At 42.7% G+C, this 16,751-nt stretch overlaps 1 protein-coding gene across 10 annotated transcripts in view; it reads right to left on the reverse strand.

Annotated features, from left to right (window-relative positions):
* IGSF5 (immunoglobulin superfamily member 5) overlaps window positions 1-16,751 on the reverse strand; it is a 34,379-nt gene that overhangs the window by 11,839 nt on the left and 5,789 nt on the right. For all 10 annotated transcript variants that reach the window (XM_075099697.1, XM_075099704.1, XM_075099666.1 and 7 more), the window contains 4 exons: window positions 10,656-10,976; window positions 9,317-9,625; window positions 2,915-3,046; window positions 2,382-2,406 (listed from right to left, as the gene is read on the reverse strand). In XM_075099697.1, the coding sequence (XP_074955798.1) occupies window positions 2,382-2,406; window positions 2,915-3,046; window positions 9,317-9,625; window positions 10,656-10,976 (787 nt within the window). The remainder of the gene's footprint in view (window positions 1-2,381; window positions 2,407-2,914; window positions 3,047-9,316; window positions 9,626-10,655; window positions 10,977-16,751) is intronic.

A 16,751-nucleotide genomic window follows, 5' to 3' on the forward strand; every position in this document is an offset into this window, starting at 1 on the left:
ACAAATTGATGGCAGGACTATGACAACCCAGGGATTTGTAGGGGAAGGAGGAAATATTCTCAGTTAGCAATATTTGTGGAAACTGCTGCATTTACTTTTTTATGTTTAGCAGAAATTACTTTGCAGACCCACAGAGCTTCAGAATAATGTTACTGATGCACATGTAAATCTGACAAGCCAGCTATGACTACATGGCTTTTTTAGGAGTTAAGCATGTTAGATACCAATAAGAAACCTGTCATGGTTGCTAGAAGACAAGAGGAATTGTTTAGGAATACCACCACCTCCACATGTTACATGAAACTGTACTGTCTGGTTTATCTGATCTTTAGATCTCAGCAAAGTCAATGTAGTAGCCAAACTGAAAGCAGCTACAAAGAAGAGTGGGAGGTACAGAAAGATAGCCAGCCAAGTTAAAAATAAATGTGGGAAGTAAAACAATATATCTTTGATCTCACTACTTCTTCGCTGCTACTACTACAACACAGCTTCCAAAATCTGGACAGTCATCATTCTTTTTACTGCAGGTAGGTTCTGTCCAAGAAAAAAAATACTGCATCTACAAAATCTGTAAGTGATTGTAAATAATTCCTTTGATTTCAGTGTAATTGTTTACACATGCTAAAACTTTGCAGAACTGTCAACACTGAGTTTCTAAGTCCAAGCTAAGCCATAAAGCCTGGACTCATCCCAGCGCTTAAGTATTTGCTTAAGCGTTTCCTTAACTTTCAGAGCGTAAGCAACATTTATGAAGTCAGTACAATAACTCATGTTTACAGTTAATGGGAAAATAGGAGCTTTACTGTACTAAGATCTAAAAACAGACATTCTGTCATGAAGATATAATTGTATTTGCTCAGACCAGATTCAAAGAAATAGGGAAAAAGTAATGTTATGCCCTATTCTGGACCTGTTTGGCTTGTCTGAAAGAAAGCACTGTGCAGACCTGAATCAGCAAGGCAGGGTCCTGGGGAGGACATGGACCCAACCTTACCAGTCCCCACTGCTGGGCAGATGCTTCCCTGCATGTTCAAGTGATTTTGCCTTAGCAGGGCTGACACTTGCAGAAGGCTTTTGACAGAGCCAAGTCAGAATCTTGGTCAGAAAAAAGGCTTTGTAGCACTTCATTCACAGCAAAACCAATACATAAGTGGTGCCTGCTTTTGGCCCCCCTTTCCCTGCTGATTTAGTCCTGCTCTATTTATATAGCTGCACTTGGTAAAATGATCAGTTTAGCATCACAAACTAAGAAATCACATGGAAGTTTACTGGTATGGCATTGCATGGCATAATTAGCATATTTTTCTCAGAGGAAATTAGTTCCTTATTTTGTTTTGTATCAATAAAATGCAGTATAAATGGAAATCTGTCAATAGGCCTTCACAAAATTTCCCCCAAAAATGGTAGTGTTGGGTTGACAGTTGGACTTGATGATCCTACAGGTCTTTTCCAACCTTAATGATTCTATGGTTCCCCACAAGAGGCGGTTAACGAAGCTAAGTATTACTGAAGTGCGAGGCAAAGTGGTGGAACATTTTGTAAACTCCTTAAGAGATGGGGAGTTAAAAGCCACACAGGCGCAGGCACTGTGTGAATTTATAACGCTGCCTAGAAGCTTAGAAAAAGTAACCCCAAACAACCCCACGGATGCATCTGTTAAAGCCGCACTGGTGCTGACAAAGAGGATCTTAATGCTGACGACCATCCGCTCATCATTTCCAAGGTTTTCCAACTAAATGCAATAATGTACCAACAGCTTTGGAGGCAAGTGCGACTGATAATCGCGTGATTAAGTGTTATCTATTTATTTAATTTTTATGCGACCTGTCCCAACTAGCTTGCGGGAAGGCTTCTCGGGAACCCCCCGCGGCAGCCCCGGCAGAGCTGCCGGGCTCGCAGTGACCTCCTGTGGCGGCGCGGGCAAACGCCCGGCTCGCCGCAGGCAGCCAGCCTGGCGCAGGCAGGGCTCCCCCACGCCTTCCTCGGGGCTACAGCCAGTTTTTAAGTCTTTGCTTTGCCCGTCAGCTTCAGCAGGAGTGTGTTTTCCCTCCGTAATTTCCGCGCTTGCTGAATCAGAGAGGTGGCGTTTGCAGGATTTTGATTGTTTTCACCCAGTTTATCGTGGGAACAGAGTTCACAACCTTGCTGCGAGCTGTGGCCCTTGCTTTTCACCCCTAAGCTCAGTCGCCTTCCCTGCATACTGCCTCCCTTCCTGTGCTGCCCATGCAGCAATGGGCAAGGTCACCCAGCAGGGCAGCATCCACTCATCCTGGGAGTGCTGGGCCTTGGGGCGCGGAAACAGGCACATCCCTCTCACCGTCCTGCAACAGCCTGAAAGAGTCCAGTTAAAAGGAAAATTTCTCCCACCTCTTCCAGCTTACCTTATTTCATTTTGATACGTAGATCCTGAGAAAGAAAGAAAGAAAAAGGAAGATTGCATTTAAAATGCAGGAAGTTAAAACATGACCTCCTTTAGGGCTCCTCTTAGAGCATGCACTATGTTCCAGCTACCACAGCGGCATCTCTCCTCCCTGATCACAAAATTATACAATATCCCTGCAGAACAGCTTACACAGAAATGGGAAGTTAGGCACACAGCACTGAAAGTATGCTTCAACAAAGAACCACAGCCTAGGAACTGAATGCCATGGAAAGTTAGCGTACTCCTGAAAAACACAGCCCCTCCTAGTTAATGTGAATGGCTGACACCGGTTACTTTGGAACCAATTTATAAGAGGAACAGCAAAGTAAAAATAAGGAGCATCTTAGCCAGGTCATGGTTAAGAGCAGGATCTCTCTGCTCGCACTTCTGCTTACAGGTTGTTGCACAGCACCAGAGCTGATACAACTAGGAGATTTATATCTAACTGAAGATACTTTTTAACGTATAGACCAATTGTGAAAGTCCACTTACCTCTCTTCTTTAGGCAGCAGCAGCGTACAACAACCACAATAATAATGATCAGAAGAATGATACCAACTAATGAAAGCACAACTGCAAGTACAATAACCCACGTGCTTCTGGTGTCTTCACTGTAATCATTTTCTGTTAAATTAAATGGAGAAACATTGTACTATCAGAGTCTCAAAACACCCTTTTCAGTATATTTACCTTTTCTGTGAGAAGCTATTAACCCCTTGTCAATTATTTAACAAGGAGCCTGTGTTTTCCAACTCATGGACTCTGTATTTATGGATGGTACCCAAGAATTTAAAAATGTTTCCAAATGCAAATTCTTTACTGCCATATTAACTTTTCCCACAGCTACGTTTCTGAAAAACAGAAGGTTGCAATCTTCCAACCTAAACCTTATTTTGCAGATATGCTGGGCCTCCCACTATTCTTTGGAGACATTTGGATTTGGGGAGAGAGGTTAAGATTCAATTTAGATGTCTATACTGCAGGCATTAAGTGTCTTGCCTAGCTGCTCTTGTCAGTGGAGAGAAAATAGGTATTTTGGGTTACAATTCGTTTGGCCAAATGTGTATGTGTCCCTTTGGATAAGATTAACAGCTCTGAAGGAGTGTCCATTTCTCCCCACAGACCACAGCGATAGTCTTAGGTGACTAGTACAGATGGAGATCTCTTGCCTGTAGATATGATTTTCTGATGAACCTCATCTTGGGATTTGTCTCACGGATTTCAGCAGGTGTTTGATTTTGGGACATATTTGGTAGGGCATCTGTTATCCACTTAAAGAGCAGCAAAGAGCAAAACCTGTAAACAGTAGCAGTGTTTGGAAATATGCAGCTACTAACCAATCTTCTGTCACTCCAGTCTTCAAAAAGGGCAAGAAGGAGGACCTGGGAAACTATAGGCCAGTCAGCATCACCTCTGTCCCTGGAAAGGTGATGGAGCAGTTCACCCTGGAGGTCATCTCCAGACATGTAGAGGACAGAAGGTTATCAGAAATAGTCAACATGGATTCACCAAGGGGAGATCATGTTTGATCAACCTGATAGCCTTCTACAATGGCGTGACTGGCTGGGTCGACAAAGGGAGACCAGTGGATGTTGTCTATCTCGACCTCAGTGAGGCATTTGACACTGTCTCCCATAGCATCCTCACAGGCAAGCTAAGGAAATATGGGTTGGATGAGTGGACAGTGAGGTGGATAGAGACCTGGCTGAACAGCAGAGCTCAGAGGGTCGTGGTCAATGGGGCAGAGTCTGGATGGAGGCCTGTCACTAGTGGTGTTCCCCAGGGGTCTGTGCTGGGTCCAGTCCTGGTCAACATATTCATCAATGACCTGGACGAAGGGATAGAGTGTAACCTCAGCAAGTTCGCTGATGACGCCCAGCTGGGAGGAGTGGCTGATACACCAGAAGGCTGTGCTGCCATCCAGCGAGACCTGGACAGGCTGGAGAGCTGGGCCGAGGGGAACCTCATGAAATTCAGCAAGGGCAAGTGCAAGGTCCTGCACCTGGGGAGGAACAACCCCATGCACCAGTACAGGCTGGGGGCTGAACTACTGCAAAGCGGCTCTGCTGAGAAGGACCTGGGAGTGCTGGTGGACAACAAGCTGACCGTGAGCCAATAATGTGCCCTTGTGGCCAAGAAGGCCAACAGTATCCTGGGATGCATGAAAAGGAGTGTGGCCAGCAGGTCAAAAGAGGTTATCCTCCCCTTCTACTCTGCCCTAGTGAGACCACATTAGGAGTGCTGTGTCCAGTTTTGTGCCCCCCAGTTTAAGAAGGATGTGGAACTGCCTGAGCAAGTCCAGCAGAGAGCTACCAAGATGATCAGGGGACCGGAGTACTTCTCTTCTGAGGAAAGGCTGAGAGACCTGGGTTTGTTTAGCCTGGAGAAGAGAAGACTGGGGGGGGGAATCTTGTAAATACCCATAAATATCTGAAGGGTGGGTGTCAGGACGACAGGACTAGGCTCTTTTCAATAGTGTCCAATGACAGGACAAGGGGCAATTGACACAAGTTGGCACACAGGAAGTTCCACCTCAATATGAGAAAAATCTTCTTTCCTGTGAGGGTGTCAGAGCAGTGGCACAGGCTGCCCAGGGAGGTTGTGGAGTCTCCTTCTCTGGAGACATTCAAAACCCACCTGGACACGTTCCTGTGCCCCCTGCTCTGGGTGCGCCTGCTCAAGCAGTGGGGTTGGACAAGATGATGTCCAGAAGTCCCTTCCAACCCCTACCATTCTGTGATTCTGTAACCAATCTTTACTACTGACATTCTCACCACATTAACTTATTTCTTTGTCTTTGCTGGAATCTATGGAGTTAAATGAGGTGACTTCAAGATAATTCAGAATCTTGCTGAAATCAGTTGCTACGACCAAACAGTTTTCCTACAAAGCTCCCACATGCATAGAATTTTAAATATACCCTGTATGTCTCACGCAGCTGGATGCACAAGGAAGACGTCAGTTCTGATTGTCACATCATCTTTCCCTTTGGTTTTAACCAAACTTTTCAGACGCATCTCTAATTTGGCTACCCTTTGAAAAGCAGCCCCAAAGTAATTTTGGCAGCCATTTAGAAACAAACTGCCAATCCAGATTACAGGTGTGAGACACATCCAAACTCGACAAAACCCATTCTGTTGCACTGGGTTTATGATTGTCATTTCCCCATTAGAGATCCCAGTTAACGACCGTCTGGCCGCATTTAGCTGACAGCCTCTGGAAAAGGTACCACAGCAATGTAGGTGACTGGTAGCTGTGCAGTGTCAGGGCTATGCCCCTGATGTGTGAACCAGAGTATCTGCTGGTTTAGCTCTGGCAGAGAATAAAGAAATAAATCCTTTCTATCTACAAATTTACTTGGGTGAGTGTTTGGGGTTTGGAGGTTTCAGACTGCAAAGATACAGGACCGGAGCCTCCTACAAAGCTTGAACCTCTGTTAGGGCTCTGTTTTTGCCAAAGCTTATGTCACTATGATTAAGCAATTTGTTCCAGTCTTCTCTAATCCTAATGCTCAATCAGCATGTTTTGAATTTCTTCTGACTATTAAAGTAAACAAGCTCTCAGCAACCTGCAAACTAGTGGTTTTTCCTGTAGGCTGTAGTCAACAGTGATTACAACCAATAACATGTTCATAATGATTTTAGCTAGAAGTACTGAAACAAATATCTATGTTTTATTGTATTTTGTTCAATAAAGCATGCCCCAGGGATTTCAATATGGCTAAAATATGAAAGACAGCTATTTAGCTACAGGGGAAATCTTAACCTTAGTGCGAAGGGAGGAGCTAAACACACCTGCACTGGCCCACACCTCCAGGCTGGCTGTCACACCAAGGTATTTCGCTCCCTGTCAGGTTCAGGTTACATGCCAAAAGAGTATCTACCGAGCTGAAGAAAGGAGGACAGGATATAACCTAAAAACTCCTGGCACTTCAGCATTGTAGTTTCTCCCCAGTTTTGGAGGATCCTGAAAGAAAATGAAACTGGGACCAGCGGGTATGAATGCAGGAGGTGCCAACCCAACACACAAGCAGGGGTGCAAGAGAGGGGCACTACGGCATGAGGACATTAAATCCCTTTTAGGCCCATTAGTAAATCCACACCAAGTTACATGAGGCATTTAGTGTGGATGAAGCTGCTTCCTCAGTCTACAGGGCCCATCTTTTGCTGCTATCCTGACTCTGGCTCTTCTCAAAGCTGCTGAAAAATTTACTTGGGCAAAGTATCTGCAGAAAAGGGGGTTTTCTCTTGCACATGCTGGTGACCAAGGAGAAATAAGAGACCGGGAAAAGCTGCACATTGCTTCTTGGACAGTTCGGAGCTTTCTGGCTAACTTAAAAAGCAAAAGACGATCAGGCTCAGGGCAGATTCCCTATCTTCTGCTGGTCAAAGGCCACATGAGTCAACACTGATGCCAAAGAGAGCTTGGGCCTAGCTAAGAGACTCTACCACGGACCCCATTTCCCCTAACAGGCCTGTGAATGCATCTGCTGGGATAATTCCATAGGAGTTCCCACATCTGGGGCTCAGCCAAACACCACTGTGAGTGACATACCTCTAGGGGAGGAGTGACTGACATAAAAATGCATCACCTTGTACAGAAAGGTCTGAGGTTAAGACTGATCTAGAGGCACAGGAAGGTAGAACATTCATTGACCAGGAGATGGCTGGCTGAAGAGGGCTCAGATTTTTTGGTTGCAGTTCTTGTGAACAGACAGGTATTGCCTGTGAGGAACACGGAGGAATTCAATTCCTCAAGCCTTGAAGTGAAGGCTGAAACTGATATTACAGTAGTTTTGGGAAGGATTCCTTAGATGTTTGAAGCTAGTCATATTCTTTCCTGACAACAGCTACATAAGGCTGAATCTGTATATGAAAAGTCAGACAAGCTCTGAGATTTCAAGTGTGATATATGCATTATATATCTTCTTCTGCCATAAATGCCATGTGTAATAATTTAAAGACTTCATATTCTCACATCCTGACAAATTTTGAGCGTCTGCTGCTGCACAATGATTTTTCCAAAGAGAAATGAATGATGGCCCTATACAATCACTAATCATACACTAATTGTTCTTCATGACATCTGGTTTTCTCCTCTTCTGATTTACAATGAATAGCTATGGAAACTGAGAGTGGATACCTCAGTACTTCACAAATGGGTAGGCAGGGGAATTTATTAATTTCCTCAGGGTAGTTCTATTTTGCTTAGTCAGTAATTAGGAGCAATCTGACTACAAAAAAAAGTCATAATAAGAATGGTGAAATGACCTTTTTCAACTGCATTACAAAGTAAGTACTTCTGAAAAAGGCTTGCTAATAATGACTCACGCTTAAAATACAGTTACTCAACCTCTTCAGTTGTTTATATGTTGAAACTACTATACCAAACCCCTCATCAATCCACTATAAGAATGTCTTTGTACGTTCTGTGTTCACCCATTACAGATGAAGAATCTGTTCATCAAGAGAAGCTGTCGGCATGATTATAGAAGTTCACAATGCTCACCGCATGATGAAAAGAAACATAGATTCGAGGCCCTACTCTGTACCGAAGGCAGCTGGGGATGACACTACAAAAAAACTCCATATAACCTATGCATTTCCCATACCACTGGATGAGGCTAATAAAAGTGATGCCACTATAGGGTGGACTATGGCACCACACGTGGCAGTGTACCTGTATCCAGTGATAGTCCCACTTGTTTTCTTCCACACCAGCAGTACAGAACAGATAAAATCACCTTTTTCCTGATAAATCTCTTAATATGGTGAATGTGTTAAATTGTGGAATTTATTTTCATAGGATGTCAGTGATGCCAAAGATTAGCAGCATTACAAAAAATGCTGGCAACATTGGTGAAAATATGTAGGGTTATCAAAGGTCTAACTGCTCTTGTGAGGTTTGCTCAACATCCATGACTGGATTAAAGTGACCTTGAATTTCCTTAAATAAAAGGCAATAAAAAGCAACCAAATGCACTATCCAAAGAATCCCACATACGTTGCTGCAGGAGAAATTTTACCTTCCTCTAAGAAGTGAAAGAGACTATACCAGGCAGAGAAAAGCAGGCCCAATGGCTCTTTGATCTAAGTAGACTTTGGGATAAAGCCCATGGTACACAGCTTCTCTTGATGACCTGATTCTTGCTCCATAATGGGCGAATACACCATAAAGACGTTCTTATAGTAGATTGATGATATGGTATATGGTATAGATGTTCCTACATATAAATGCTACCATCTGCAATTAGGTGCCAGCCTCAGTGCAGCCCTGGGGATGTTACCACCGTACTACAACAGCTCCATCACATCTGATCACAACTCATATGGAGAACTTTCTGTTTGCCTCTGAAGTGCTAGTACAGAATCTGTTCTGGGTTGTGTGTGGAAACTGGGAGTAAAATCCAGGGTTTTTTTCCAAGTCAGTGGTAAAACTGGTATTGAACATTATGGAGAACAATTTCACCTGAGGGTTTGGTTCTGAGTAAATGAGGCCTAACAAGTTATGTTCATATGGCAGGCATGGCCTAATCAAAGATATTTAACATCTAAAGTTATTAGATGTTTACTTGGTCAAGGAGCAAAGGCCAATTTTCTTATCAGTGAATCCATAGGAGGAGTCAGTGGCAAGTGTAACGGTTCGTTTGTCTTGTTCAGTCCTAAGCTGGACTTTGTGGCTCATTAGACTGGTACCAGTCCTCTCACAGATGTGAATTTAACCCTACCTATGTATCAGGTTGTGACTATTGGGTCTTAATTCTATCACCTTTGCATATCCCATAGTATTTCATTTGCAAATAAAAGGCTTTTCAAAATAAAACAAAGCAAAACAAAACAAAAAGCACAGTTCTGAGAAAATAGTATAGGCAAAGTACAACAAACATTCACTTACCTATAGTAGAGTTGACAAAAATAACAGTCACAGTTGCATTCTGAGGACTAGGGAGTGCTTCTATGTCAGCTAAACAGGTTAAAATCTCAGTGTCCACCGGAGTCAAAGTTAGGATGCTCAGGGCATTGTGGAGGTCATTAGATCCTTGACTTTCCTGGGTAACGTACCTCGACTTATCAATGAAAGAGTCATTTGTCATCCAGGTAATGTCTGGAGCTGGAGCCCATCCTAAGGCTTCACAAACAATTTCAACTGTTTTGTTGTCGTTTACTGTTAAGGTGCTATTTTTGATGCATAAAGATCCATTAACTGTAGGAGGCAAAAGATGTTTTGTTCTTTCAGAACATTTGGCTGCGTCGCTTTCCTGCTGATGGTTTTAAATCTTATCTTGCCACCCAGAATTAGTTATGCCTTGAGAGATTAATTTTAAACCAATCATTATTAACACAGATATACTGTATGCATGATATTGCAACTTCACAGATGCATTGTCCAGTATGCCTAAAGCACAAGTCTTGGCTTTCAGTATCTTTCCAATAAAAATCAGGAAATTATACTTTTTACACATCCTGATATATTTCCAACTGAAGGACAACTTAATGAAATAACAGTGTTTCTCTCTAAATTGTAAGTATCCTTGGGTTTTATCAGGAAAGATTTATGAGTAGATGATTATATGTTCTCATTTCATGAAGCACCTCTTTGACAAATGCATAGAATCTGGTGGTTAGATCTGGCTTTACTGGCTGTGCTCTGTCACTACTGATGCTTCAGAGAGGAGGAAGAGGTTTCATACACAGGGGCTTGATACACAGGAAATTTTTGTCCTTGGAAATGGCAGCTTGCAGCAGCAATCATATGAAGAGTATCACCTTGTGTCTCAAGGGCTTTACTTCTACATGCCATTAAATCAAACTCAAATAAGCTGGATACAGACTGATTCCTGAGTCAGAAATCAGGAGGGAGATCTGCCCTGAAGACAGCAGAAGGTTCATGCACAAAGGTATGCATATGGGGTAATCCAGGCTGTTTCTAGCCAAAAGATCATTTTTGAAAACTGCTGGTGGGCCTGATACAGCCTTCAGGTACTTTAATGTAATTCAATAAAGAATAAGAGATGCAGCAGGAAAAAAGAAGGGCAGCTCAAACCTTTGTTAATGGCACTCTGAATGTGGCTCTGAAACCTGCTTTGACGGTAAAATTAAGACAAGGAGAACAGGAGGCAAAGGATGGTAAATGAGAGCACGTCCTGCTTTGCAGGGACAATTTGGGCAATCCATCAGAGGATTCCCTTAAGTGCAGTATAATAAAATAGCTTTCTATTGACGGCTATACGCACCTTGAACAGAAAGAAATGCAAAGCTGTTCTCACTAGCTTGCTGGATGCTGCATTCAATTTTTCCAGAGTCACTTAGTTTTGTGTTGTGGATGATGAGCTCTGAAGTAAACCCATTGCTACTGGTATAATTTTGAGAGGTGAAGCGGTCTGATGTTTCAACAGCTCCTTGAGAATTGATGACTGTGAGGACAGGATTTCCATTGGACAGCCAAATGAGAATTACCCATCCTGCTGACACAGTGCAATTAAAGCGGGCTTCTGAACCAGCAAGGACTGTTGCATTAGTAGGGCCATTTATAATAAAGTAACAGAAGCCAAGACCTGGAAGGAAGAAGAAAAAACACAGTCTGTAAAGACATATACAACATGCCCACCAAAGGCCTTTGACTTGATTTTTACTGCCAGCAATTTAAGGCTAAAAGGCCAGGCACCCTTTTTCAAATAGTATTATTCACTAGGAGCACTAGGGTATTAAGCGTTCAGTCGTGTATGAGGAAATGCTGTTGATTCAGCTGAGCTGGCACTTCACCTCTGTGAGTCATCAATACCTGATACTGTCAGGAAAAGATTATTCTCTCATTTTCTATAATGCCTGTCAGTAAGTAATTGAAAGGCAGGTACGGTGAAGTGAAAGTGCAGCTGAATAACGTCAATCCCACAGCAATAAACAGTGGTCAGATGCTACATTGTTATTATGGATCCCCAGGCCAACTGTTACAAACCCAGGAAGTACAAGTGTATATAGATTAAAAGATCTTAACCAGTTCAGAGATGGAGATGTACAATCTAACCTTTCAGTTCCATCTTAGATTACATGGTTTTCTATAAAGATGCATTTGATTTTTGGTCTGTCCTCCTCCCACTCCAATATCACCTAACTTTCTCTTTTCAGTGATTCACTAAAAAGCGGACTTATCATCTTGCTGAAAGAAGAAAGTTCCACTTTTAAATAGGAAGATACATAAGTTGACTAGAACTTAAATAAATAAACGAGTAGGTAACTGGTCCCTTTTCCATAAATCAGATTGCCACTGATTTTTTGCAGCCCCAGCCTGTATCCTTCCATGCTCTTTCCCCTATTCATCTGCCTCTTCCCTTATTTCCCATGCATGTATCATATGCATCCTTTCCCACCTTCTCAGGCTTTCTGCTAGACAAAGCTGCTGTAATTCATGACTTTTTCTCTTTAAAAGGTAGTATGAATTTTGGCTACTATTTTTCAGAACTGAAAGCTCATTTCTGATGAAGGCATTCTATTTTCCTTCCCTCCTCAGCAGATGCAGGGCCTCCCGCTCCCCTCAGAGGAATGAATGTGCAGCTGTTGCCCAGGCAGATGGTAGATCCCCTGCGCGTGGGAAGGCAGAAGCACTCGCTTCTACCAAGCAGAAAGAGAAGGAAGGATGAAGGCAGAGACCTTTTTTTCAAAGCAGCAGCTGTGACTTCTGTCCCTGAAATAGCTAGGGGAAATGGGTGCTATTTTGAAGGTGGGGAAATCTTAATGTATTTCTCAGACACAGAGCATCATATACCCCAGTCTTCATGAGGGACAAAATGTCAAACTGTAAGAACAACCCAGATTGTTTGCTTGATCTTTTAGGTAACTGGACTTGAGAGAGCAGTTCTGTGTGAAATTAGGAACCTGCTTCTCTGGGTCTTTGTTCTTTGTGAATCCCTTTGGATTTTGACTCAGTTCAGCAGAGCATGCTATGTCCATGTGCAATAGAGCAAAGGCAGAGGTACTACTGCAGTTCAAGGAGGAGTAGCTGACCAAATGGCCATAGAGTAATTAATGTTGGAAGTGCCCTTGGGAGGTCTCCAATCCAGCCCTCCTGGTAAAGCAGGATCAGTTCTGAGGTTGGATCTGGTTGCTCACAGATTTATCCAGTCAGGGCTTGGAAACCTCCAAGGATGGAGACAGTACAGCTTCTCCGGGCAACCTGCTCCACCACTTGACTGTCCTCATGGGGAAAAACCTTTTCCTTTTGTCCACTCTGAACCTCTTTTGTTTCAACATATGCTTGTTTTCTCCTGTCCTGTTGCCATTCTCCACTGTGAGAAGCCTGGCTCCACTTTCTTGACAACCTCCTTGCAGGTACTGGCAGGCTGCCATTAGAGACCCTGCCACTGTCTCTTCTTCAGGCTGAACAAGCCCTGCTCTGTCAGCTGCTCCTCACAGGGGAAGTGCTCCAGCCAATTACTATCTTGGTGGCCCTCTGCTGAATTTGATCCAGTTTATCAATGTCTTCCCTCTATTGGGGATGCCAAAATGGTACACTCTCATAAGCCAGTCACTTTACTAAGTCAGTGCCACCCACAGCCCTGCTGGTTGCAGGTGAAGTGGAGGGGAAGGGAGACGACTGCCATCGCAGGCACTGCTGCCACCAGAGTTCATCTCAGGGGACTCCCGTGCTCTGCACACATCCCACCAGGCACAGCTCTTTCTCATCCCACACAGCTGCTCTCATCTCTTCACCTGCCTCTAAGTGCAGGTCTGCTTCCTTTTGGCCTAGTGTTTATCTGCACCTCACTGTGACAGAGTTGCTCTTTGATGGGGGCATTGAAAGGTTTCGGTGGCAAGGGACCTCAGGAAATCTCTAGCCCAACTCTCTGCTCCAAGCAGAGCTAGCTTTACAGTCAGGCCTTTTGCATAGGGCCTTGTCAAGTCAAATATTTAGTATCTCCAAGGATCAAGATTTTGCAAGCTCTCTGCAGACCAAGCAGTCCTGCCAGTGAAATATACCTCACCAGTGCATTTTTCATCACTTACTGCGAAACATTCACGCTGAGGGAGCACCAGGACTGCCAGTGCTACCCCTAATGATTCAGGCTGTAGTCTGTAGTCTGCATAATTACAACAATTAGATACTACAGTGCATAGCAGTCTAATTAAAACCTCGTGTCTGCAAATTTGGCCTGACCATAAGTGTTCAATTATTTTCCAGGAGAAAGAAAGTCTTAAATGGCCATTACTCCTTTGATAAAATTATTCAGGGCAAATAAGTAATTTTTAAAGGTTTCATTCAACCCAGGCTTTGTACATTTTATGTAGTTTATTCATTAATGGATTAATTATAAATTATTGAAAAATTCATTTTTTATTCAGTCAACACATGACATGAGCAGGGAAGAATATTCTCTGTTGTTTCACACAAGAGATGCTTGATAGCTGCATAAATGGAAACAGAGCCCAATCTCAGTTATGCTGTTATAACCAGAGCCTCGGTGAGTGAACCTGGGGCATAGGGTCTGTAATCTCATTGCTCCAATGTCCACACCATTTTCTAATTCCCAGGTCACATTCAATCCTAGGCAGTGTATATCTAACCAGGTTTGTGCCAAGAATTGTTCTTATTATAAATAGCTCCTCTCTTTCCTCCCACCTGCCGCATGTATCTACAGACAAGAGCCTTTTCATTCTTTGTTTTGCAGGATTATACAAACCTAACTCTCCCTGGTTCTTTGTATGATTGACTCTGAGTTGTCTCGTGTTTACAAAAACCTTTACAAAAATTTTCCACCTTCCTGGGTTATGTTGCCTCTGCCATGCACCTCATTCTCTAAAGTATATCTGTGTGTGAGCAATAAAACATTAAATGAAAAGCAAACTTCACTTCCACTGATAGATAATAAAGCCAGATAAGATACAGAAAGCTTGTTTCTTTTCAACTTAAATGGTTCATTTTTTCCAGTAGCATTTTCAAAGCTCTCTTCATACTTTTTAAAGGTGAATCAAAATGCTTTAAAACATGACACCATCCCTGGAGGTATTTAAAAGATGTGTACACATGGCACTTCTGGACATGGTTTAGGAGGCATGGTGGTGCTGGGTTGACAGTTGGACTTGTTGATCCTAGAGGTCTTTTCCAACCTTAATGATCCTATGTTTCTGTGATTCTGAGACAGCTTGAAGATGAACTCAGCAATCAAATCTACGTGCATACTTCAATATGTTGCTTTATAAACAGATAACCCACCACAATGCCTAAAAGCCATTTCCTTTCTTTTCTGTTTGTCACTTTCTGAATGTTAGGCATTGGCCACATGTCTGTGGGTGGCATCATTTACAGAGCTACAGGTTTTCTAATGAATGTGCGTTAATGAAGTGCGTTCTAGTGAGACCATCTGTCACATAATATGGCTCTCTTCCCTGAAATTCAACATCCAGTTGTCATGATTTCTATGCACAACTTTTATTACCAGGGTTGAGACACTGTCCTAAGCTCAAACCTCTCTTTGAAATATCTTTTTTTTCTTGAGTCATACTACAGCCAGCCTTTACAGTACTACTCCCTGCACATCTATGATGTCTATAACATGTTAGTGTGCTGAGTTTTTTGAGTTTTACTCATTGTTTGAATTCTTTCTGACTGGTTGAAGTGGGCATAAACGGCTACCATGATGATAGACACAGCCATGAGGAAATTTCCTTAGAATTAACACCAAATGCATTTAGTTGCTCATGAAACAGGAGCTGCAGTACTTACCCGCACTGTTCCTCTTAATGTAAACTGATCTATGTGCATTTTTAATTTATTTCTGTGCCTGTGCAAACATTTTACTTTCTTAAGGAGCCGTGGTTTGCAATGGCTTTGAATAAATGATGTGACTTTCAGTACTCTGGTCACTGTTAATTCATCATTTGCTATGAGGTCATGTCTGTGAGTTCCGTTATAGTCTTGAAATTTATCCCTAAACATGAATAATCAGTGATCATCAACTCTGAAAATACATGGCTAGTATTGCTTTTGTTTTCTACAGACAATCAGGACAGCATAGGCAGCTAGGTATGAGCTATTCCTTCATTTATATAGTACAATAATTTTTTATCAGTCCATAGGTATGGTAGGATCTACATCTTCTTCCACCAACAGTATCTGCTGGAGCAATAGATGGTCTTTCACTGACTTCTGTGAGCTAGGGAACAGGTCCATAAGCTCTGTATGTGGATCCTATGGGTGGCAGGAGGACTGAGGAGCGGGACATAGCTCAACCTTGCCTCCATTTAGATCTCAGTAAAGCCCCAGCACAACCAAAAAAGGAGCTCATGAGCCTTTCCACCTGCTGCCAAAACATTTTTGGTGGTTTTAACTTTGCCTCTTTATCTTTTTGCTTCTATTTTTTATCCTGCAATAGCACATGGCGTCCTGTACCAACTGTGCGTTCCATTGTCCAACCCATGTACAAACACTGATAAAGTAACTCATGTAAGGTCAAAGAGGACGTTCATGACAGAAATGGGATCTAAACCCGGTTACCAGTGCTTTAAACCAGTGCTGTAAGTCCTTTTGCTGGGCTTTGCTTCTTGTACTAATAAGAAAATTTTAGTGCTGGTTTCATTTACATACTGCTTAAAAAATATCTTGCAGGTGGTTGCTCTTAGACAAATTAAGGCCTCAGGCTAGATAGTCGTTGCACTTTACAGGAATTAGGTGTTCGGTTCTTAACAGCTGGTTTAACATTTGCTTCCCCACACACAACCAATGAGAAATCCCACCCAGGCAAATATCATCTTTGCAACAGGGAAATGTTAGGTTGTCTTCATGATATTGCATTACATTATTGCATTGATTTTTGAAGAACAAAGCTGAGTTAGGACACATTCTTTGAGGCAGGTCACTAAATGTTTATAAAGCAGTCACCAGTGGTGAAAGTTTGCTTACACTGATAAGTATTTTTGGTATTTCAGTTGCTCAGTCCTTTCCAACAGCATGCAGAGTATATACCAACTCCTTTATGAGCTGTTTATTCCCTCCTCTATCACACAAATTTGTTGCACATCACTGGGGGTTTTGAAGAAACAAAAATCTGTCTCATTCCCTGGATGACACCTGCACCAAGGGAAACTCATTTGCCAAAGAACCGCCTTTGCCCTTTGTCACTAATGTTTTTCTTCCCTGCATGAGCTAACTCTAAAGGACCACATTTTCATGCTGAAAGTTTTGGCAACAAGGACATCAATATGTGGCTACCTTCTTTTCTTCCCCCCCCATCATCTGCTGACTCTGTTTTTCCCTTTTATAAGTGACCTATCCGGATGCAGTGCAGTGAAGGACAGGATGGACTTATCCTTTTGCTGTAATGATTCCTTTTTTTGCA

Source organism: Phalacrocorax aristotelis, chromosome 1, assembly GCF_949628215.1.
Source record: "Phalacrocorax aristotelis chromosome 1, bGulAri2.1, whole genome shotgun sequence".
NCBI classification, from domain to species: Eukaryota; Metazoa; Chordata; class Aves; order Suliformes; family Phalacrocoracidae; genus Phalacrocorax; species Phalacrocorax aristotelis.